The sequence below is a fragment of the Tympanuchus pallidicinctus genome, unplaced genomic scaffold (genome assembly GCF_026119805.1).
Source record: "Tympanuchus pallidicinctus isolate F22 unplaced genomic scaffold, pur_lepc_1.0 scaffold38, whole genome shotgun sequence".
Classification (NCBI taxonomy): domain Eukaryota; kingdom Metazoa; phylum Chordata; class Aves; order Galliformes; family Phasianidae; genus Tympanuchus; species Tympanuchus pallidicinctus.
The window spans coordinates 1,610,541-1,634,394 of NW_026294756.1; the positions used below are offsets into that span (position 1 = coordinate 1,610,541).

Here is a 23,854-nt window from a genome sequence, read left to right on the forward strand (position 1 = left end):
TTTGGGCCTCGTTGGCACTTCCACGGGTGGGGGAGCGCCCTGCCTCTTCTTGGGGTGTCCTCAGCTCTGAAACTGTAGTTCCAAACCAAACCGACAAATCTGCTGTGTTTCTGCAGAAGGATTTCTCAAGGGTATTAGGAAACAGATACAAAAAGCCACCACCCAAAAAAGCAAATCAAAACTATATATATATGTATATCTATGTATATCTATGTATATCTCTATAGAGGGCACTTTGCAGGAACACTGTGCTGTACTGATCTCGAAATCTCTGCCTGCCTGTGTCTCTTACACCTTTTGCATCGCTGTTCTCTTTGTTTTAGGGGAAAAAATTAGATTACACCTTGTCAAATTAACAAAAATAACATAGCAAAGCCTCTGTTTAGTTTTACGGATCTGCTTGAAAAACAATTGGGTTCTGATTGTTTCATATTCAATCCTGTAAAAACCACCAGAAAAAAAAAAAAGAAAAAAAAAAAGAATTGCAAAAGACGAGAGATACTCAGCCAGCCTGTCACTCAAATCATGTGTGTTTTTAAGTGGAAAAGTAACAACGATTGGGAAGGTAATGGATTTCCTCCAGACCAATTCCAAGCCTTGGTCTCATTCTTTATTTATCTACCTGTTTACTTATTCATTTTTATTTACCATGAAGGAAATCAGGACGGAGGTGGGCGCACGGGGAAGTATCTCTTCCTCTGGAGGGACGGAGGTCAGAAACCCAAACCCCCGCAGCGTCTCACCGTGCGGTGATTTTGGAATTGGAACGGGAGAGGAAGGGCGGCTGCCGCGCAGCCTGGGGCAGGGATGCACCACCTTTTGGGAGGGGAGGACAGGTGTAATCTAAGCTTCACTAATAATGTAGAGGCTGCACATTATTTTGGCACCCTTTCCCCTGCCCCTCCTCATTTTGGAGCAAGACGGAATGACTCCTGTCTCACCAAAATGGCCAATAATGTCCGCCTTCTCACCTCATTTGGAGCAGCAGCTTGCTGAGTGTCAAAATGTTTAATACCATTTGGTTTTGTTTGGTGCTTTCAACCACTCACTTCACTTTCTGTTCTTTCCTTTTTTCAATTAATTTCTCCTTTAAGATATAAAGTGTGTTTATCTTTTGGTTGCTTTTTAACGTGAATCGGGGTTTGAAGCGGTGGGATCTGGTGTAGATGTTCTCCTTTCCCCACCTCACTCCTCCTCCAACATTTTTCTCCTTGAGCTGATCTGGAAAGGGCTTAACAAGTGGAACCAGTGGGTGTCCCTCAGGTTTCTCTCACTAGCAGCGTCCTGGGAACGCATTGTAAGGATGGTTTCTGGTGTTGCAAAAGTCAGCCCTGGATCTCCCAGTGTCTCTTCCGACCAGGTCTGTAAACCTGTCCTTTCCAAAACATCTCCCACCTGGGGACCCCAGCAATTTTTAATGGAATGGTGGGAGGGAACCTAAGTGATGTTGATTGGTACCTTTTTGTGGGAAAGAGTAATGCACCAAAAATGCCACTCACAGAACACAACCCGAGTTAACCTCTCTGTATCGATGAGCAGCAACAAAACCAATTGGCTTTAAAGGCTGTGAAAAGCAGTGGATCTGTTCAGTTTCTACTGAAAACTAACCAGGACTTGGGGGGCACGTTTGCCTGTGTGAAATACCCAGCAAATACCCATACCAAAACAAATTGGAGTTAAGAAATCTTTCAATGCCTCATAAATCGCTTCCCTGCACTGTTTGAATTGCATCACAAGTGTCCAGCTCCAGTTGTGATGTCTGGTTCTATCAGCAGTGAGCTGTATCCTTGTTTAAAAAAAGCACCTGAGAGTTTTTTGGCTGTTGAAAATGTCTGTTTGTCAGTGCCTGCTTGTGTGTGTCTATCAGGAGATGCTGCACATGCACATGGAGCATGCACGGGTGTCTGCATGTTGGCTTTGTAAAATAGGTTTGACAAAGCTGTCATGGAAACCAAACATCCCTGAGACTCAGGGCTGAGGGGCTTCTTGGGAGCAGCAGGAGTTGTAGGCCTTGGCCTGGCTGCACCCTCAGCATCTGATGGGAGAGACGAAAAGCTCGTGGTGGTGGTGACTTCTGCCATCCTTGCACTGGCACTTGGGATATTTTTATCTGCACAGTAGCAGAGACTGCCTTCAGAAATGCTGTTGTCTCCAGGTTAGAAGTCTGCTTTGTGCTCCAGAAATGGGATGTTCCTGTCTGAGAGACACCGAGGGAGCCCAGCCCTAGAAAGGAAGGGCGATGAGATGTGTGATAAATTGGTGGAGTGTGAGAGAAGTGGTCTATAAAGTGGAGCCTTGAGTGCCCCATCACTTCTTCTCCATTCCAGAGAGGGCAGCTCTTCCTCTTAGCTTTCCAGTCCTTCGAGTTTGTTGGATGACAAAGCAGAAAGATTCATTTTTCTGCATTTTTAGATGGAAAATAAATCACTTTTTCAGCTGCTATGCATGAAACCCAGCTGGAGCCAGAGCTGAAATTGCTCTCGATTGAGTCTCTCACTGCTCTTCAAGCTTTCTTCCCATCACCACTCTCCTCCTAAGCTCTGACCCAAACGCTGACCCAGAGATTCTCAGCTTGAGAAGTCTCATGTCAGCAGTCACATCAGAGTGGTATGGCAATTAAATCAAACAGTAAACATGGTTCCTGGTGTCCAGAGACAAGCCCTACAAGTATTTCCTGTTAGAGTAAATGCTGTTGTCACAGCCCTGAGCCCTGGCAGGGATGCACCTAGGGACTCGCTGAGATCTCCAGCCTCAGCTAGCGCTGGAGTTGTTTTCACATCCCAGGCTGATGTGTGGATGTTTGTACAGTTGTGCACACGCAGGAGCGTGTAGATTTTTTGGAACCAGGGAATGCTACTGCCTCTTTTGCTCTTGCATTCGTCTGCCAATAACCCTAATCCAAATTCTGCCTTTTCACAGAACGTGCGGTGTCTTCAGCTGGCACCAGATGTCCTGGCTGCTTCCCATTAGTTAAGTGTGACAAATGCTGTTAAAGCAGCCGAGCAGTGAGGCTGTCCCAAAGCCCACAGAGCTGACCTGAAGCCCTGGGTGCTGCGAGGGTGGTGAGAATCACTTCCCACGTGGACGTGCAGAGGAGGTGGGCTCATGGCTGGGCTCCTGAGCTTGTGTTCTGTGAGTGGCTCTTCCTTTCCCTGCCAAAAACACACAGACAGCAGCGTGCCCCCTTTCAGACTCCGATTCTCAACACTCTGCCATACATCAAATGATGATTTTCAGTTATTAAATTCTGGTTTTTGTTTTGTTTTGTTTTGCTTTTTTTTTCCCCCTTTCCTCTTTTAGTTTGGTTTTATTTCTTTGTGATTAGCCTCGGTTTGAATTAATTGTCTTGTTCTGTTTCCATGACAACTCGGTGTTTGCATCCCACCTGCCGTTGTTTGTTGCTGTTGATGCTGTTTGCTGGCTGGATCTTGTCCGGCGGATGTCTCCCCATTTCTCCTCACCTCTCCCCACCCGCCTCCCCTCTCCAGAAGGTTACATGTCAGCCCTTACTCAGAAGAGCCATCCCCACCTAGATCTGTCTGCATGTTGACCCCACTTGTTTCTCTTTGAGTTCTCTCCATCTTGTCTCAGACTGTGACCGGTGTGGTCTTCACATGGCTCCATTTTCTGAAATGTGATACCTCCCGTAACAGACAGTGGAAGGAAGGATGGAGCAGGTAGCAGGGATGTACCCTCAGGTCAAAGGCTACAAATCTTTCACGTAGGGATGACAGGGGGGAGCAAGAAGCACGTTGCCTGCTCTTGCGAGCCTGTCCTGGTGCCTGCGCTTGTGCAGCGCCATGGTGCTCTCCTTACAGCTTTCTGTAAGCAGAAAGACTTCTGCTAGTGGTAGTGCCAGGTGAGTTTTCAGTCCCTCTCTCTGCATTCGCATCCCTTCCCCAGCCGCACTGCAGGTGAAGGCATGCTGTCCATCCCCTTTGCAAATGCGTGCATGCAGGAATTCCCCTCTGACATATCCAAGTTCCTAATGCCTGAAAGCTGGAAGTCTTCTCTTCCTCCCCTCTCTGGTGCTTGGGTAGCAGTAACTGCAGAAAAGAATCCAGTGGCATGATGGAGAGAGCACACCTTCCTATGAAGACATCTCCTTGTCTTTTTGTGGGAGGACGTGGAGCCGTATTTGGCTTTCATTTAACAAAACTGCACTAAATGGAAAACAGCCGCTGTCCCACCTGGCAGCACCCTTCCTGCCTGAAAGGGTTCCAGTGCTGAGTGGCAGCCGGGGGGAGTAGGCTGAGAAGTAGATACTGGAAAAGCCAGGGGCATCTGAACGCACTGGAACTCGGGAAGAGAGATTGCAGGCTTAGCTTTGAGTCCTCTGCATTGCTATTGCATGGATGCAGCTGTTTCTGACTTTAGAGAGGTTGCTCAGAGGAGCAGAACTTCATAGCAGTATTTTGCAGGCCCCAGCACTCCTCCTGCCCCTCTCTGCCCCTTCCCGAGGGCTGTTCATTGCATGGCTCTCTCCTGAACTGGAAGCATTCCTGCTCCTTTTCTCCCTGGGCTGCTGCCGCTTCTCGGGATCTGGGCCCTTCTCCCTCTGCTTGTGGGATGGGGACTCTGTGCTCGGCTCCCTGCCAGGGCCCCTCTGACCCACCTCCTTCACCACTTTGTCCTTTCTCCTGCTTCCCCCGAAGGAGCAGCACTGCCTCGGCTGCCCTTAGTTCAGAAAATGGAGCCAAGGAAACCATACCGTCCCCTGCGTCCATGTTCTTACCGTGTCAGGTCTGGAAGCTGCATCCACTTCTCTGCTAAGGAGATGCACAGAACATGTCACTGTTTTCTCAACGTTAAATTTTCATTACCTTGTTTTTCTTATTAATTCTATTCTATTTATTATTCCGCCAGGGCTGAGATGTGACAATGTGAGCCACCACATTGGGTCACATCAGCTAGAAAAGTATGCAGCATTAAAGTGGGTTTCCCCCTCCCCTCCCTCTTTCTCTCTTCTCTCCCTCCCCTCCTGTTCTCCTCCTTGTCTTCTTCTTCCTCTATCGCTCTCTTCCTATCCTGTATCCATGTGGGCATTTGCTAGCGCCCATAAATTCGATTTCTCTGCATTTTCCTCTTTCTATCTCTTTCTCTCTTTTTTTCTCTGTCTCTTTTTTACCTATTTTGCATGATGTTTGTGACTCTGAGAGCTGCATCTATCAATGGAACCGTGTCAGATCTTAAAGAGGCTTTGTTAGGGTTTCTATACCCGAAAACCACAAAAATTTCATTAGAGTTTCTCATCTTTTCCACGCTCGTTCTCTCCCCAGGGGGACGGCTCTCACACTCAACCACCAGCTAAACGTTTTACCCATTTGGGGCTGTGCCACGTCTCGGTTACATCCCATGGCTCTCTGCAAGACTTGGCCTTTCGAGCCAGGCGAAATCCTGAGAAGTTCCCACCTCCGCGCCCGCCCTCCCCGCCACCACCCCTGGGCTGGGGACATCCTGGGGCCGTGGTGGCGGGGGAGCTCCTGCAATGGGGCCGAGCCGACCCCGCGGCGGGGGGAGCGGGGAGCTGGGGTCCCCAGCGGAGGAGATTTCCGCGTCTCGCCACGCCAGCTCTGTGCCTGTAAAGATGAGAAATTGCTAATAAATTTTTGTGTATTTATCTGTGCTGTGATGGGTCTAATCTTGATCAATGGAACCCTGTTGCTATGAAATACCGCTTTTATGTCTATATTCTATATATTGTTTGTGAAGTAAACATTTATTTGAAGTTTAATTTTATTGGTTTTTGGTTTTTGATTTCTAGTTTATTTGATTTCTGTTTTTTTTAAATGAAGGAAGAAAATGAATAGTGACAAACACCGTCTATATTTAAATTATCTTTTGCTCTTTTTTCTTTTTCTCCCTTTTCTTCTTTTTTTCTTTCTTTCTTCTTCTTTTTTGTTTTTTTCCTTTGTTTTGGTTTTCGTTTCGTTTCGTTTTGTTTTTTTGTTACCTCTGTGCGTCTCGTCCGCAGTTCGGCGTGTGGCCCCTCGCTTCTCCATCCTCCCCGTCAGCCACGAAATCATGCCCGGGGGCAACGTCAACATCACCTGCGTGGCGGTGGGCTCGCCCATGCCCTACGTCAAGTGGATGCAAGGAGCGGAGGACCTGACGCCCGAAGACGACATGCCCGTGGGCCGCAACGTCCTGGAGCTCACGGATGTCAAGGATTCCGCCAACTACACGTGTGTGGCCATGTCCAGTCTGGGAGTCATAGAAGCCGTTGCTCAGATCACGGTGAAATGTAAGGGAGTGTGAGCACGCCTGCGTGAGCGAGTGCGTGGGTCCCCCGACTGTGCATGTCTGCAGGAGCGCGAACACAATGAGTGAGCTGCTGCGTCCGTGTGTCCGTGTGCGAGGCACTGCTGGGTGCGTGGTCGTTCGGGGGAGTCTGGGCATGCGTGCACAGCCAGCGTGGGCATGCGTCGTGGTCGTGCATGTGAGCACCAGTAGATCCGTGTTGTGCCTGTGAGCCTTCGCCAGAGCATGGGCGCCTGTGTCACCGTGGCACTGCGTTGGGATGTGAGAGGAGCTGTGCCTGCTCGCGTCTTTGTGTGCCTGCACGAGGTGAGCCCGTGACTGATCTGCTCGTAATGGATGTGGGACGTGATCGTGCATGAAAAAAAGGTGGTTGTGCATGAATGTGTGTGCATGTGAGTCAGAGCAAAGTGGCTGTATGGGCATGCAGGTGCCTGACTGCATGTATGTGAGTCCTTTTTGGTACAGGCCTGTATGTACATGTCAACGTGAGCATGAGCAGGAAGATAAACTTGCGCATCACGAGTGCCACGTGCTGGGATCTGTGCATGCATCTTTGGGGATCCCACGCACCAATTCCCAGTGAATGGGACGCTGCTGGCTTGAAATCTTTCCTTGCTTTTGGACCACTGGGCTGTCTGTTATGAAGATAATTGGTTTAAAACCCTGCTTGCTTGGGTATGGGGCTGGCAGGGCAGATTGCAAGGAGCCGTGGGTGGCTTGAAGCCTGCATGCCATCCCTTTCCAAGGTTAGAGATGCAACCGAGGCCCTGAGGCTCTCTGACACGTATGCCCTCGAGCCTAGATCCAGCATCTTAGTGGTTGTTATTGCCTCAGCAAGAGGTTACATAACCCCAGCTTCCAGCTAGCAATTCCCAGGAGGAGCACAGGTGCAATCTTCAATCTATTCTGTCCTCAGCAGGGGAGTATTTAAACCCAAGCGGGATGCCCCCGTGGTTGGGTGAGTGTAGAGCTCTTGTATGAGCTGGTGTTTGCTCTGAGTGATGGCATTGCCTGACAGGGATCTGGGGGTGGTGGGGTGGGAGAGGAATTGGAGAGGAGGGGGAGAGGAAGAGAAGTAACTTGGAGAATGGGAAGGCTAACAAGAAACCGTCCTGATTGTGTCACTGCATCTGGCTAAGGAAGGGCTCACCGTAGAAGTGAGTAGGGACCAGTGAGTCTTGCCGTGACGCTCGTGCTATGAGCTCACGTGTTGGTTAAAGGATGCTTGTGGCTGGACTAAAGTGCTCCTTATTCTCCTGAGTATTTTCCTTCACTTCCCTCTTATGCTGTTAATTTAAAAGGCCTTGCTTCTGCTTCTAGCTGTCCTCTATGGAATCGTGCCATGCTGGTACATTGTGCCCTTTGTTGTTTTATTTTGGTACCCCTTTTGTTCCCCTTACATTCCTGTGTGTAAGCATCTGCAATATTTGCCAGTCAGAAGACGAACTGAGAAATTAAAGCTTTAGAACCTCAAGTTTAGAGAAGATATGATCGGAAGGGGTCTAAAGCATGCAGTGAGGAAAACACATCAAGCTTGCTGGTAAAGGTTTCCCGTATTTAGCATACAGTCTCCAGCATGTTAGTCTTTATTTGAGAGACAAGGTAGACAGACATTTACTAATTGAGACATTTGTGGATGGCAATTAAGTACTGCACATACTGATAGCTTTCTGGTTCTGGATATTGCAGTCCTCGCTGTCCCGCTACCAGCATGCTAGACGTGGAGAAATTCAGCAGTGCTAGAGCTGGGCAGCTAGTGCTGCTTCAGAGGATCTGATTATGTGCTCTGAAGGAGCTCATGCAAAACTGCTTTTCCTTACTGCCCCGTGAGCTGAAGGATGTTCAGCTGAAGTCTGCACTAATGATTCCAGATGTTTAGCTGAGCACATCTCTTCTGATGTAGCAGCTTAAGAAGAATAATGGAGTGTATAACTAGGTTCGTAATATTTCAGCAGCACTTGGCTGAACTGACGCACTGTGATTGGTGCTGTGCCTCTGGCTCCTAAGCCCTAACCAGCCCAATTAGGCACCATTTCAGCATACTTTTTTGTGGGGTTTTTTTAATGTCTGTTCTTCCTGATTCTCAGCGCTGCCCAAGGCTCCTGGGACACCAGTGGTGACAGAGACGACAGCAACGAGCATTACCATCACCTGGGACTCTGGAAATCCAGACCCCGTGTCCTACTATGTCATTGAATACAAGTCTAAAAGCCAGGATGGACCATATCAGATCAAAGAGGACATCACCACCACGCGCTACAGCATTGGGGGGCTCAGCCCCAACTCTGAGTATGAGATCTGGGTCTCTGCAGTCAACAGCATTGGGCAGGGGCCTCCCAGTGAGTCAGTGGTCACTCGCACTGGGGAACAAGCTCCTGCCAGTGCCCCCCGTAATGTGCAGGGACGAATGCTGAGCAGCACCACTATGATTATCCAGTGGGAGGAACCAGTGGAGCCCAATGGGCAGATCCGTGGCTATCGTGTGTATTACACTATGGAGCCTGACCAACCTGTCAGCAACTGGCAGAAGCACAATGTGGATGACAGCCTCCTCACCACGGTGGGCAGCCTCCTTGAGGATGAAACCTACACGGTTCGGGTCCTGGCCTTCACCTCTGTGGGAGATGGGCCTCTTTCTGACCCCATCCAGGTTAAGACGCAGCAGGGAGGTGAGTACCTGCATAACTGACCTTCTGGGATGCAGGAGGGCGAGGTGTTGGTTCATAGCATTATCCAGCTGTGACTGCTGTGTCACCAGAGCATCTTTTTATTTACTAATTCAGTTTGGTTAAAACAGGAGTAACTTTCTAGGAGGAGGTTTGGTCCAGCAACTGTAGCCCAAGGGGCTAGCAGTGATTTTTGTTCTGTCTTTGCTCGGAAAGGCTGTTGCTTAACTGGGAAGGGCAAGCAGTTATGCAGGGGAGAATTTTTGCTGATCCATTCTCCAGAGTGAGATATCTTAAGTTTCCACTTTATAAATGTCTTTAATACATGTGAAAACTCTTGCTGCCCAGGGAATAGTGAAGCTGAATTCGTTAAAGAAACCGCCTTCTCAGAGCTGAATGGAGGTGGCATTTTACTGTTGACATGCTCTTCATACGCAGGCTTTGAAGAATTCTTCCAGTTTGCCAAGTTAACGTTCTTCCTCCTGTCTCTCATTTTGCCTCCTCTGCCCCTTCCCACCCCATGGCTGCCCTTCTCTGTGCCAGTTCCTGGGCAGCCGATGAACTTCCGAGCAGAAGCCAAGACAGAGACAAGCATCATGTTGTCATGGAGCCCACCTCGACAGGAGATCATAGTGAAGTATGAGCTCCTCTTTAAGGAAGGAGACCACGGCAGAGAGGTGAGTGTGGAGGAGCAGCACTACGGGTTGGGGCCCTGAGGAGCATCCCGGCCCTCCGTTCCTCGAGGTGGCTGAGAAAGGGGAGCAGGGCAGGTGTCTGGGCAGGGCTCGCCTCTGCTCTTTTTTGTTTGTTTTTATTTTTTTCTTCCCCCCTCGCCCATCTCAGGTGCCGAGGAACTTCGAGCCAACGACCTCCTTCACCGTGGAAGGCCTGAAGCCCAACACTGAGTATGTCTTCCGACTGGCTGCCCGCTCGGCTCTGGGCCTGGGGGCCTTCACCCCGGAGGTCAGAGAGCGCACCTTGCAGTCTAGTAGGTGTCTCTCCTTTTCGCACCCTTCTCTGAGGGGAAGACAGTCAGGGAGCCAGAGATGGTGGGGTATGGAGCTGTGGGGAGGATGTTCGCAGTGCAACGGCTTTCCACCCACCCGGGGTTCCCATGGCGGGCGGTGGACATCTTCGGGACCCAGTACTTTGTAGACACAGAGATGTGCTCGGCACACGGGGCTGGGGCACGCTCTGCGTGGCAGGCAGTGTGAAGTGAGTTAGCAGCGTCCATGCGATGGGTGGAGGGTAGTTTGATCTTGTGGATGGGCTCAGCTGGCCCTGGTGCTGAGCATGCTCAGGGAGGACAGCAGCCCACCATCGGGCAGCAGCTTGGCTGCCCACCTGACACGACCCAGCAGCCTCAGGAAGGCGGGCACAAGCAATGGAGCAGGGAGACGGTGGGGGACTCAGGAGGAAGAGGAGGAAGGAAGGTGATGAATCAAAAGTCCAATTTTTTTTACCAACTTTTGGGCAAGCAGTCTTCATGCTGTTCTCTGTGAGCAGCCTTGCAGATGCTGGGAGGAAGACCTGCTGTCCTAAGGAGCAGGGAATGAGCCTAGCTGAGCTCCAGCAGAGGGGAGAGAGGAGTCGTGCGGAGGCTGTGGGGGATATTAATGACATCAGGATAGAGCGTATGCAACCAAAATGTGCTGGTTTTAGTTTAATGGATTGTCTCCCTTCGCTGTTGCCCTGGGGACAATAACCCTGGATGGCAATATTTCAACCTGGGCTTTTCACAGATCTTTGCTTTTAAATGAGGTGTTTTTTCACTGCATGAGTGGCTGTGGCAGCTGTTCTTTGTGTTTTCTGTCTCCTCTCATTTCTACTAAATCACTCCGCTGCAGTTTGGAGTAGCCGGGAGCAGAACTAACTCAGAAATTACTCTGGTCACCAGTGTGAGGAGAGAGTGTCTGCTCCCATCCCTCAACCCTTAACAAGGGGAGCAGTGGGCTGCTGGTGGGCGCCTGCTCTGTCTCCCCATTGCAGTTGTCACTCCCCGCTGTCTCTCTCTTTCTTTTTCCCATCTCTCTCCTTCTCCTTCTCTCCCCCCAGGAGTGGGATGAAAGAGGAGTCTCTTTCTGCATAGACAGAATTCCTTACGGGGTTCTCTCAGTTCATTCAAACATATTTTGTTTTCTTGTTTCCTTCAGATGTTCTTCCCCTTTTTTCCCTTTTTTCTTTCTTTTTTTTTTTTTTTTTTTTTTTTTTTGTATTCTCTGCACATATCCAAAGAAAATCCTTTCCTGACTTGGCTGCAGATTCAGTGGTTCTGTTCTCAGAATGGTACTGCCAAATGGGCCATTGCTATGGGGTGGGGGAAAATGAACTGAAAGAACCTGGAAAATAATTGTCAACCTTACCCACACTCTGCTTCTGTTTTGCAAGGGGTTTCCCTGCTTGAGATCCATGGGGATGGGAAGAAAAGAGAGTCTTGGATTTGTGCTTTCTGCTGGAAGGAGGGCTGGGGGTGCCAATGTCAGCAGGGCTTAGTGACACCGAATATTTTTCCCTAAAGGGTGAAGGGAAGGGAGTCCGGGAAAGAGGAAGGCTTTGGGTCTTTTTCTAACCTGGCACCTACCCAGAGTGAGGCCTGGTTTATTTCTCTGTAGCTCAGCTTTCAGAGGGATAGTCTCATTAGTTTAACGCTCTTAAGAACATCAGCTGGGAGCTGTCAGTGTCCTGTAACACGATGAAACATTTTTTCCTGGCTGGCTGTTGGAGGAACAAGTCAATTCTCCCTGGTCCAGGCGACATCCTTCGGCTCACAGACCGTCTGGCTCAAGACAGGCTTTTGTGTCTTCCCTCTGCAGCTCCTTTTCTGTTCAGCTCCTCCTTGGCCCGCTCAATGGCTCTTCTCTCTCTTCTCTCTTCTGCTATCTGCCTGCCTGCCTGCATGCTCTCTCAGCCCAGTGAAACCAGCTCCCCGCTCTCTGTCTGCCTGTCTCTTGCTGGGAGGTTTCACACCACGATGGCATCTTGTCTCTGCAGCAGCAAAGCCTCCCTCATTCTCCTGCAGCCTGCCAGTGCTTTCAGTGCTCTTCCCCTCCTAGCTCAGCTGGCAAGCACGTGCCTGCATGCCGCAGCCCTCCCTGCATTGCACACCTTTCTGCACAACACCCTCCACCTCCCTGTCAGGGTGGCTCCTCCTGAGCATCATAACCAAAGTAAAATCCATTAAACTAAAGGTAAAGTATATTTTTCTTCTTGAAGTAGCTGGGTTTTAACTCTTCAAGTACCAGAGACATAGATTGTAAAAAAAAAAAAAATGACAGAATTTCATGATTGGAGGAAGCAGTTTTGCCCCTTCTACCTAGCCATGACTGTCCAGGGCTCATACTCATAAATTTCAGTGTGCAAAGCACGTGTCATCATATGGGTGGCAGGGTGGGTGCTGTGACGCTGCATGTGTAGGTGTAGAGGAACAAGGAGGATTTCTTACCCTCCGTTCCTTCCTAAGAAAGGATGTTTCCCCTACCCATTAGCTCTGCTCTCCTTCCCTTTCCCCTTCCTCCCAGTATGTGAAGTGAAAAAAGAAAAGCATACAAAGTCTGTGGTACCTAAAGGGTTAAAAAACATTGTATTGTATAAGGTCAGTAAGGGTCATTCTTGTGGCTTGGACAGTCAACTTTAAAGCATGTAAAAGATGCAGTGCAGGTGAGTACTGGCTGGTCTCAAGCGGATTCACAAATACAGTCCACCCTGTTGCCGCAGGCTCACACACATGTGTGGATCTGCACACACTGCCCCTCGTCCTGGAGCCCTGGGGAGGGCAGGGAAGGGTTCCCGAAGAGCTGTCTGTGTGGTAAAAACGAGCCAACAGACAGAGCTGATACCTGCCTGGGCTGCAGCTCCCTTCCAGTGAAGGGGTTTGTTGCAGAGGGGGACTCGCAGCCTCCAGTCTGAGCTGCAGTACTGTCCCTCCTGCGCACTGCTCCCACTTTACTAATTCTGTCCCCACGCATGCATGCATGTGTCCAGGGTCACACAGGTTGGTCTGGATTGTGAAGGAAACTCAGTGCCATGAACTCCCCTGATGCGTCTCCAGTATGGGCAGCCAGCACTTGGTGGCTGTTTTCATCCAGGTGCTGTAGTTAATGAGAGTGATGGGGAGGAGGTCCAGGTGGGATCTGGGCCTTCTCCCCCATCCCCCACCCACCACTCTGCCTTCTTCACCTGAAAAAGAGCAAACGACCCCAAAAGGAGGCCTCTCCCTTCTGGGCCTCCCAGTAGATCCCCATGCTGGAGCATACAGGGTGAGTGAGCAAGCGTGGCCATGCGCAGCTGCTGCAGTGCAAACAGTGAACCCAAGTACCAGCTGGAGCTCCAGCTCTGCTTACTGGGACTTTCATAATGAGTTTCAGGATGGAAAGGGTAGGTCAGGTCAGACCCTCTCTGCAGTGGGTTTCTCAGCTGTGGTGGCTTTGTCTCAACTGCTAAGTAGGAAAGGTGGCTTTTAAAGCACCAGCCCCCAATGAGGAATACAAAAGGAGCAAACAGCACTGGATGATTGAGTCTTTCTCCTCCATACCCTTAAAAGGACTGCAGTTGTTTCTGGGGTGTGGGAAAGAGAAGTACAACTCCATTCTAGAGATGCTGGTGCTGCATCCATCAGATCAGAGGGAGCTAAATGGGGAAGGAGAACCATCAGTGGGAATCTGCCACCCTGCTCTCTGCCTCCTGTACAGGTAGCTTACCAAAAGAGAGCAGATTGGAGACCCAGATCGCTGGGATTCTGCTGGCAGGGGGAGTGTAACTCAGCCAGGCAGCCAGCAGTGGGGCCGGGAGGCATCTAAAAGCCAGTCATGTGCAGAAACCCACCAGGAGCTTGGTCTGACCTCGTAGCTCAGTTTCTCTCGTTCTCTCGTAAGAAAGTCTTATAAGTTAGCAGTTGAAGCATGGAAGGTAGGTAAACAGACTGGGAATGTTCTGGAAAGAGTCACTTTTGTACCAGTATTATTTTATTATTATTATTTCCTTTCTGATGTTTTTTTTGTTTGTTTGTATGTTTTAAATTATTGGCTTGATTTATGTTTTATTTTCAAGTTTGTTACTTTGAGTTTTGTTTATTTCACATGTTCTGTGTTGCTTTGCGTGGCTAGCCATTACCAGGGACTGCCACCCAAAATCTGCTGTGATTTCTAAAGGCAAGGGCTTCATTCACTCCACTTAAATGCTGCCAAAGAATAGTAATAAAGCATGAAAGTAGGAGAAGAGCACTCAAAACATCCTACCGGCCAAGGTGCTCAGTGCTGCAGTGGAAGGAACTATCTCTACCATTTTACAAAGCTCTTATTTCTGTTTAGTGGAGGCAAAAGCATGCAGATTTCACAGCACAGAGTGAGAAAAGTGGGACCTGGTTTAGCCGAGTCCTTAAAGCAAGCTGGGCCTAAACATCTGCTGGTGACTCAGGGACAGGATTGAGATGTTTGGAAAAAAGAAAAAAAATACTTTCTTAGTGAAAGAGCTTTCTGTTGATTGAAAAAGAGAAATGAGAAAGAACACAGCGTTTGTGTACTCCCCTGCTGCTCTCGTGTGATGCTCTGGGGCTCATAAGGACGCCCTCATTTCCAGCAGGATCTGCAGAGTATTAAAACCTATTTGTTGCAGATTGTCTGAGTGAGGTGAGAGTTGCAGACTTACCATCATAACTGATCATTCTGCTTACCAGGGCTGATTGATTGCAATTAGTGATTGAAAGAAGTCTGGTCTGAGATAGCCCAGAGTGACCAGGTTAGCACCGGGGTACAGAAATACCAGACTTTCTCTGTCCAGAAGGCTCCAGGCCCATGGCAGCCCCGACAAACCCGTCCTGCTTGCAGTCTGGTCTCTAAGGACATGGCTGTGGCAGCCTGGGCTTGCAGCGTCCCGCAGCGTGCTGAGCAGCTCTTGCTGCCGTCAGATAGGGCAGCTCAGCAAACGCTGCAGTGAGGGACTTTGCTCTCCAAAGCTGTTCTCTTGGGACCTTCCCAAATGTCCTGCAGTAATTTGGACAGTGAGTGAAATGAGAGCCAGGCATGCTGCTGCTTCTGAAAATCCCGCTGGCACCTAAATACCCGGACAGACTCCTTTGCAGGACTTTTTTCTAAGCTCTCCTGTCTGAGCACTTGCCCTCACCCAACACTGCAGGCTCTTTGCTTGGCACCTGACCGTCACCACTCTGTCTTTTCTCCTTCTTCAGTCTGTGCACAACTAATAACTTACATCTGGATGAACGGTCTCTTAAACATACACCTTCTGGCCAAAGATTTGCTTTTCTTAGTTACTTTTCACAGATCCCTGCAAGGAAATTTGAGGTCTCAGAGACCGCAAATTGGCAACAAGGGCTTCGATTGGCAGCCAGGGCAGGATTTGCCAGACCGCTGTAAGGCAGGAGCTGGAAGGAAGGCTCTTGTGTAGGGCGAGGCCCTGCAGGCTTGGTGGCAGACCCAAAGCAGCAGGACCCTCGTGGCCGGCCCGCTTCTGTTTCAGTGCTTTGCTTTATCACATTTCAGTTTTGATGCCCCATTTCACTTCTGTTGGCTTTTTTTTTTTTCTCTTTTCATTAAAAAAAAAAAAAAAAAAGACAACAAGAAAAAGCTCTCTTCTTTTTTAATTTTGTCTTCCTGAACCAAATTTTTGTACGTTTTATTTTAGATTTTTTTGTTGTCATTTTCTTTTTTTTTTCTTTTTTATCTTTCCCATCTTTTGTTTTTTTCCCCCTTCTTCCCTTTCCCTCCTGAATTTTCCCCCCTCGTAGAACCGTCTGCCCCCCCTCAAGACATAAAGTGCGTCAGCACCAGATCCACCGCCATTCTGGTAAGTTGGCGGCCGCCTCCGGCCGAAAGCCAAAATGGCGTCCTGGCCGGCTACAGCGTCTACTATCGAGCGCTGGACTCTGAGGACACGGAGCTTAAGGAGGTGAATGATATCCCCCCAACCACCAGTCAGATCCTGCTGGAGTCCCTGGAGAAGTGGACAGAGTATCGCATCACTGTCGTGGCTCATACGGAGGTGGGGCCGGGCCCGGAGAGCTCGCCGGTTATCGTCCGGACAGATGAAGACGGTAATTGCGCTTCTCTGGTTCTGTCCCGGCTTTCCCACGCGTCAGATCCCTTCTCGTGGCTGATGCGAGAGCAGGGCCTGCGTGGGCCCCGCGCTGCTCCCCCCCCGAGGGCTGGAGGAGCGGAGTGCTGTCCCCCTTTTTGGGGGCTGTCCCCCTTTGCCCCTCTGGGAAGCGGGGCTGTGGGCCCCCACCGTCCGTGCCGTGTGCTCCAAGCGAGCAGTAAGAAACTGACGCCAGAGAAAAGGAGGAGACTTTAAATAGTGAGACTTCCCCACGCATTCCTTGTTACCTGCTCCTCAGGCTTTCTGGAAGGGTCTCTTCATTAAATTTGCAGAAAACTGTTAATGATGGGCAGTTTACATTCCAGTTCAGTGGTCCACTGTGGAGACTTCTGACACAAACACAAAAGGTGACAAGATTTGAGCTTCCCTGTTATTTATACAGCAAAATAAAACTGGGAAAAATGTGAATGTGTGCATGGAGGGAGAGCAGAAAACTCTGACAGTGAGGTAAACCCATCAGTAATAATACCCAGTAAATCGCAATAGTCAGATCTAAACTCAGGTTTTCTTTCTCCATCCCAAAGAAAAAGGACTGGAAAAGATCAAGTAAAGTTTGTCCCCAGTGTTGGTCCTGTTTCCTTTACCATCTGCCCACATCCAAATGGATGGATGTGTTACTTAGAAATTGTGGGCTTTTTGCATATCAAGCTCTTAGACACTGCTCTTTTTTAGTTTTATCTTTTCCAAAAATTGACCCTATGTTCCATCTATGACATCTTTTGTTTCCTGACCCGAGACAACGCAGCTTCTGTCACCACCGACCTGCCTGCCCTGCCCGGGAGGACTGGGAACTCCAAGGGCAAGTCTCCCTCCACAGCCTCTTCACCCTAACATCCCTTGTCACATGGCCAGAGCTTTTCTGGCTCCTTGGATTATTAGCTTTGCCCTCAGAATTTGACCTGGAGCTATATGGCTGAGCAAACTGAGGAAAAAGGAGGAATAGCTGGGCTGAGATGGCGCAGATTAGATCCCCTAGAGTGCTTCCCCATCTCACTGAGTAAAGGCCAAATGCAGGCAGTGGAGTAGCCAGGTTGATGTTAGATCTCCCCCTTCTTTCAGAGCTGTAGATGGAGCACGCCGTAATGGAGGTTACGGGCTCCAGGCAGAAATCCTCGAGTGACTCTTGTTCCTTCCGTCCCTTCCTCGCAGTGCCCAGCGCGCCGCCTCGGAAAGTGGAGGTGGAGGTCCTGAACTCCACTGCAATCCAGGTGTTCTGGCGCTCTCCAGTCCAGAACCGCCAGCATGGCCAGATTCGCGGCTACCAGGTCCACTATGTGCGCATGGAGAATGGAGAGGCCCGGGGGCTGCCCCAGATCAAGGATATCATGCTGGCTGATGCCCAGGTAAAGGCTCACATCCTGCTCCAACCTCTTTTTCTCTTGTGGAAGCTCTGAGGGGATGGGTGCCACCTTGTCTCATTCCAAGCAGGGTATTACTGAAGAAACGTCTCTGTGACAAAGGTAGATGTTATCTTCCTGCAATTCATTTGCGGTCCCAGAAAACAGCTGTTGTGGAAGAGCATGAGCTGCTCTCCCAGCATTGAACTAAATATCGTCCATCCTCCTGTGTCTGCAAAGTTTCTTAAGATAGACAAAGGCCACGGTGGAATCTACTAATTTCTCCCACTCTACTTCTTTCTTCATGCTGGCCTGGTAACTTCTGACCTTGTGTGGCTGCTTGCTCAGGGATTTCTTCCTCATGCTGTGTCTCTGTCTTTCCCTTCTTTCCCCTCTTGTATTCTCATATGCAAAACCTTTCTTGTTCTCTGCTCAGTGGGAAACAGATGACACTGCCGAATATGTAAGTAAAAACAAAACAATCCTCCTGTACTGGTTCTGTCCCTCCCCTTCTCCCACTTCCTGTTGTGGTGTTTTTCTTTTTTTTGTTTGTTTGGTTTTTTTCTTTGTTTTTGCAGTGCCAGTGTGCCTGTTTTAAAGCCTGTTGTTGGTGTTCCCGTGCATTGTGCCCGCCCCGTTTGCTCTGCTCTGCAACCCTGTGTGATTGTGTAGTTTGTCAGCACGCGGTGGTACTGCAGGGTTTTCCCTTCAGCTCTGAAGGAAAGACAAGTCTGCTGCTCCTCCACAGGGAAGCAGGTGGGACACAGGCTGGGAGGACCTTAAACATACGCTAAAGATGAGCTGCTGTGCCACCACCCAGCCTTGTGTCTGAAAAACAAAGTTAGATTGAAAAGCATTGGATATTCAAAGCCCTATAACTTCCAAGTTATCAGCAAATGCTTTGTGCCCTGGAAAGGCCAAAATTCATAGAATACTTGTTTACACAAAGCCCTGAATTGCTGTTGGCTCTTTTGCCTTTCAAGTAGACCATAAAGTCATATGGGCTGTTTGGCATTTGCTGCTTCTGCTGAAGTGCTAAATGGTTTTCAGTGATCTTAACTGCTACAAAGCAGCAGGAAAAAGCATTTCCTTGCAGGAGTGGGGTCCCAGGATAATACACTGCTACAGTGAATATATGTGTATCTCCCAGAGATTGCTGGGCACCCTACAAAAGCAAGGCGCTCATTACACATGGAGAGGCTGTGTTGCTTGCCTAAAATGTTAATAGAACTCAGTGATGTGTGTGAAGGCAGGACGGGTTTTTTGACTCCCAGAAGGCAGACCTGTCTCCCTAGCTAATGGCTTCCAAACTTGATTGAAGTCCTGCTATTTTGAAGTGCTGCTTTTCCACCTCGTGCTCAGCTGTGAGGGCAACACAGATATTTTCAGCACCAGAAATTTTCCGAGTGCTGCCCTATAATTTCATTTTTAAAGCACTGAGGTACAGTAGGGGTGAGGGAGAAGAAGGTCACAAAACATGCACAGAATTCACATCTCCCTTCTTCTCAGAGCCATGGAGAAAACTCTGCTGCAGTGCCCCCATCCTGTTTGGTTTAGCATGGATGTTCTGTTACAGCACAGCCCTTGGAGGAGCTGAGTGCTTTATGGGGAAGGGCTGTTCTTGAGGCCCATCTTCCAACAAAAGCTTTTGGGAATCAGGTGTGGTGAGGCTGATAGTGGAGGGAGGAAGGAGGGCATTGGGGATTTGGTAGAGTTCTTAACCTGCAAGCAAAAAACGTCGTCTTGCACTTTGTGTTAAAGCAATCCTTTTAATATTATGAAGGCATTATAAGAATATCTCTGAGCAGAGAAGGGAGGGGATGAAGGATAAAAACACATAATCTCCTTGAAACCACTGAAACCTCCTCTGAGACAGCATAGCGAAGAGGAATGCTTTGAAGAGCACAGCAGTGTTTTGATGGCTGAAGCAGTTTGTGTTGAGATACTGGTTGTGGGAGAGGTAGATGTGGAAGGGAACAGATTGAATCAGGGCCTGCAGAAACATGCTGTGTTTACAGAGGGGCTGTTTGCAGCTGGGATGTGCATGCTGCTCCCCAGAGGAACGTGGCCCTCATCCTCCTGCAGTTCCTACATCTGCCTAGGTTAACCCTGAGTGCCTGGTGGTTTCAGATTCAGGGAATGTTTCTGCATGTTAGAAAAGACCTGAGATTCCCACAAGCAGGAGAGATCTACCTGTGTGTATGTCCATAAATATTTACACCATTTTCCTTTGGAATCCTGCAAACAGGAGATGGTCATTGCTGGGCTCCAGCCTGAGACTGCATATTCCATTACCGTAGCCGCCTACACCATGAAGGGAGATGGTGCTCGCAGCAAACCAAAAGTGGTCACCACTAAGGGTGCAGGTAAGACTTTTTTTTGATCCATTGCAGTGCCCCAGTTTCACAATGTCCTGGAGCAAGGAAATTTCTTTCATCTCACTCTCCTCACAACAAATGTCATGCTGCCTCTGGAGAAAAAATTATTTCTAGTGAGAAAATCCTTCATTCCTCAGAGGTAGTCCTCAGTAAATGAAAGAATTTTCTCTTCAGTGCTGCAGGAAGTTCCCACATCCAGAAATACAACAGTGGACAAATTCTTTGCTTGTAATCTTGTGCACTGTAAATTTCAGTGCACCAGAATTAAGAGGATCTTTGCCTGAACTGACCTGTGTGGTGACACAGGAGAGACCCTGCAGCTTTGATGGTGGGCACACACACGTACCGTGGGGAACAGGAGACCCAGAGGCCTGCTGTCACGGTGCTTACTTGCAAAGAGCTGAAAAGCAGCAGAGATGCTGCCCAGCTTTCTCTTCTTTTAGCATCGTGCCTGAACATACCTGCCCTCGTTGCCTGTGACTAGTGATCAGTAGGGAGGAAAATAATGACAGTATTGACCTTTTCTTGCAAACAGTTCTGCAACCTGGGCTCGCTCCGCACATACCACCCAGATTCATTCCCCCCTTTGCCCTATACTTCATGGCAAAGTCTGTCAGCTTCAGTGCAGAGGATGCAATGTAAAGCTATGACAGTAGGGCCTGAAAGGAGTGACAAAGGTCACCAGAGTACTCCTTGTTCCTCCACGCGGTTGTGCTGCAGGCAGAAAGCAGAGGCATGCGTTCCACCTGTCTTCTCAGCGTCTGCCTTCCTGTGGTTGGTGCTCTCCCAGACAGAGCTCTGCTATGCAGCATGGGGAAGGTTTTGTGTAATGGAGTAAGACTGTTATGCCTGACCTGGTTGTTGGACTGTGCTTACCTTATGTCACCCCATCTTGCCCTTGCTCGGGCTGTCAGGTAATGGCTTTCTGCCCTTGTCATTTCTTTTCGTTGTCTAGTCTCATCCCTGGCTGCCTGTTCATTTTCTTCTTAGTTGTGGGGCAGTTATTTTCACCCTGCTTCCAGCAGCTTCATAACTGACATCATCTCTTATTTCTGGAAGAGCTCTGCTTTTGCAGTGGTCAAAGGCCTTTGGTCAGTGCAGCATAATTAACCTAGAGACTTCTGCTGAGGCTCTGGGGGCAGCACAGACCTCAGCAGAGGGCACAGGACAGAAGGGGCTCAGGAGCCTGAAATGTGCAAAACTGGAGCAGCAGCTGCCCTCTGTGCTGTTTTTTTCTCGGTCCCAAGCTGATCCCATGCTATATTTCCGTCTTCAGACAAAATGAGAATTCAGCCTTTCTCTCCCTTCTTGCCTCTCCTGCACAGCTAAGAGATGGAGAACAAGCTTGGTTTCCAGGACATGGGAGGAAATAGTAGGGTACATTTGGATGCCAGCATCCAGACTCTTGTCCTCATGCTCTGTAGTATCAGTGTTCTGCCAGAAGCTTTTTCCTTCTCTTGTCTTCTTCCCCCTCCAGTTTTGCTCGTGTGTCTTCTCGCTCTCTGGTTCTCTTCTCTCTTGTCTTTCTTCCTGGGCTCTCTGCCTTCTTCATTTTTCTCTCTGGAGCCTTTTTTCTCCCTCCCTTCCTCTCCTGTCACTCTCTTGTCAACCTCTCCCATGTCTCCCCATTAGGGTTTGTAGTGCAGGTGATCAGTTGCAGAGGGATGTTTTCTCCAGCACAGCAGCTATTACCCAAAACTCAATTTCCCCCAACTTGAAATAGCTATTAAAAAAAAAACTTCCAAGTGATTCTGTAACATTCTTATCTTCTTTGCAGCTTCTGAGAGATCTTTTTTATCATTCAGGGCTAGGGGCTGAATTTAAATACAGTATTACATCCAATTTTCTCCTTTACTGTCCAAACCAATTGCAAAATAAAACACTTCCCCCTGCTTTCTTCTCACCTTTCTCCAAAACAATATTTGCTGTTCAAATGTAATATTTTCAAGCTCAGATGATTGTAGCAACATTTGTGATAAAAACAGAAGCATAAAAGTAACGGCAGCATTTTCTCTGTAATGTGTTTCTTCGGTATTTCCAACAGAGGGTCTCCCAGCGCTGCTCCCAGGCACCCGGTGGCAGTTCAAAGTGAACGAAGCATTGGTTTCAGAGGCAGCGCCTCATCCCTCTGTTCACATGTCAGTTGTACACTCAACAGAGTGGTTTCTCTGGAATGACTGCCAGCATCCCTGCCACATGCAGCATCCTTCCCTGCCAGCTCCCTACTGCTCGCTTTGTTAGCTGCACTGCAGCTTTCCACCCTGCCAACTCTCAGTCAGACACGTGCTGCCAGAGTGGGCCGGGGTCACTCCTATATTCCATTCTCTCTCTCCTTCCTGCTCAATCAGAAGAAACACCAAGGCATAGAGGAAGGAAATTAGCTCTAATAGTGGAGTGAATGTAAATGATGTGTGAGCTGCTGGAATTAATGCTCTGATCTCTCCAGCTTCAGAAACCTCTGGGCCTACACATGTCATTTAACGGTGGCGATGGGCTTGCTCTGCTGTCAGGCTGAGCCAGGGCTCATTAGTCAGAGGCACTGCTGAGTTTCTGCAGTAGTCCCCAAACGTGGAGAAACTAACTGACAGGGTGAGGAGGGAGCTAGCTGAGAAACACCAACGCTCAGATGTCTTTTCCCTTCACCCAGAGGAGAGAAATTGCAGCATCTCTTCCTGCCCTGCACCTTGCACAGATTTTGGGCTCATATTTTGACTCTCTGTGTGCCTCTCTGTACCCAACTGGTTTGATCAGATGCCTGCCAGACTTTCTTCAGCTGGCCTCGTGCCTGCTGCTCAGGACCTCAGGCTGCCCAGACTTTCCTTCCCCATCCTCCATTACTTCACCCGCAGCTGCTCTGGCCTTCCCAGCCTGAGCCAATCTGTTCCAGTCTCTTTCTGCATGAGTTGTGTTGCTTAATAGAGAGAGAGAGAGAAAGAGAGAGAGAACAGGAGTTTAAGGGATTCCTGCACTCATTTGTCCCTGTGCTGTGATGCAATCTGCTCGGGTGTTGTGGACAAGAGGACTCCTGAGTTTGTTCTTCCCAGCTATGGTAAAGTGGTCCAGTGATAAGAGGGCAGCAGGGCTCACCTTTCCTTCCCAAGGACAAGGAACAAAAATCCAGAAATGTGTAAGAACATCACAGCAGCAGCGCATCACCTCTCCTAAACTTGCTGGAGACCATTCACCTGTAAAGTGGGTGGGTAGCAGCAGCCTGGGGTAGTGAGGTACACAAGGTCAAGGTGAGAACTTGCCATCAATTTGAGGAACCTGTGCTACAGCTCAAGAGTCTCTGCATCACCTCACCAGCCACCCTGTCCCACACATGGCTTAAGCTGTTTCTGTTCTCTCCCAGTCCCAGGCAAGCCCATCCTGTCTGTGCACCAGACAGAGGAGAATACTCTTCTGGTGAAATGGGAGCCTCCATTGGATGCAGAAGGCCAGGTGATGGGCTACCGGCTCCAGTTTGGCCGCAAGGATGTCGACCCGCTGGCTACTTTGGAGTTCTCTGCCCTGGAGGATAAGTACACCGCTCCCAGCATCCACAAAGGCGCCACATACGTTTTCAAGCTGGCCGTGAAAAGCCGGGCTGGCTTTGGGGAGGAAGCTGTGCAGGAACTCACCACCCCTGAAGATATCCCCAAAGGTTACCCCCAAATCCTCGAGGCGAGCAACATCACTTCCATGTCGATCCAGTTCGGCTGGCTCCCCCCCGTGCTGGCCGAGAGGAATGGAGCCATCGTCAAATACACCGTGGCCTACCGGGAAGCCGGTTCTCCCGGCAACCCACTGGAAAAAGACCTGCCCCCCTCCCCAGAGAACTCGTACACCCTCAACGGCCTCAAACCCAACACTGCCTATGATGTTAAAATCCGTGCTCACACCAGTAAAGGCCCCGGGCCGTACAGCCCGACCGTCCAGTATCGAACATTCCAGCTGGATCAAGGTAGGACTTACCGGTTTCTCCTCCCTCTCTCTCCTTGTAACCGGGGCTGGTGCCAGGAGGCAGAGAGCTGGAGAGGTAAAGCTAGGCTCAGCCAGGCTCGCGAGTAAATGCAGAGCACTCTGGTTTCATGCTCTGTCCCTCAGCTCCTCTCTGTCTTGTGCC

At 49.4% G+C, this 23,854-nt stretch overlaps 1 protein-coding gene across 15 annotated transcripts in view; it reads left to right on the plus strand.

Annotated features, from left to right (window-relative positions):
- The window catches only part of PTPRS (protein tyrosine phosphatase receptor type S), a 123,369-nt gene that overhangs the window by 72,594 nt on the left and 26,921 nt on the right, over positions 1 to 23,854 (plus strand). For 7 of the 15 annotated variants that reach the window (XM_052699901.1, XM_052699900.1, XM_052699906.1 and 4 more), the window contains exons 7-15: positions 5,975 to 6,244; positions 8,349 to 8,930; positions 9,471 to 9,604; positions 9,771 to 9,915; positions 15,667 to 15,972; positions 17,184 to 17,377; positions 17,808 to 17,834; positions 19,620 to 19,737; positions 23,102 to 23,692. In XM_052699901.1, coding sequence (XP_052555861.1) covers positions 5,975 to 6,244; positions 8,349 to 8,930; positions 9,471 to 9,604; positions 9,771 to 9,915; positions 15,667 to 15,972; positions 17,184 to 17,377; positions 17,808 to 17,834; positions 19,620 to 19,737; positions 23,102 to 23,692 — 2,367 coding nt within the window. The remainder of the gene's footprint in view (positions 1 to 5,974; positions 6,245 to 8,348; positions 8,931 to 9,470; positions 9,605 to 9,770; positions 9,916 to 15,666; positions 15,973 to 17,183; positions 17,378 to 17,807; positions 17,835 to 19,619; positions 19,738 to 23,101; positions 23,693 to 23,854) is intronic. The other 8 variants (XM_052699904.1, XM_052699910.1, XM_052699905.1 and 5 more) reach the window with 2 other exon arrangements.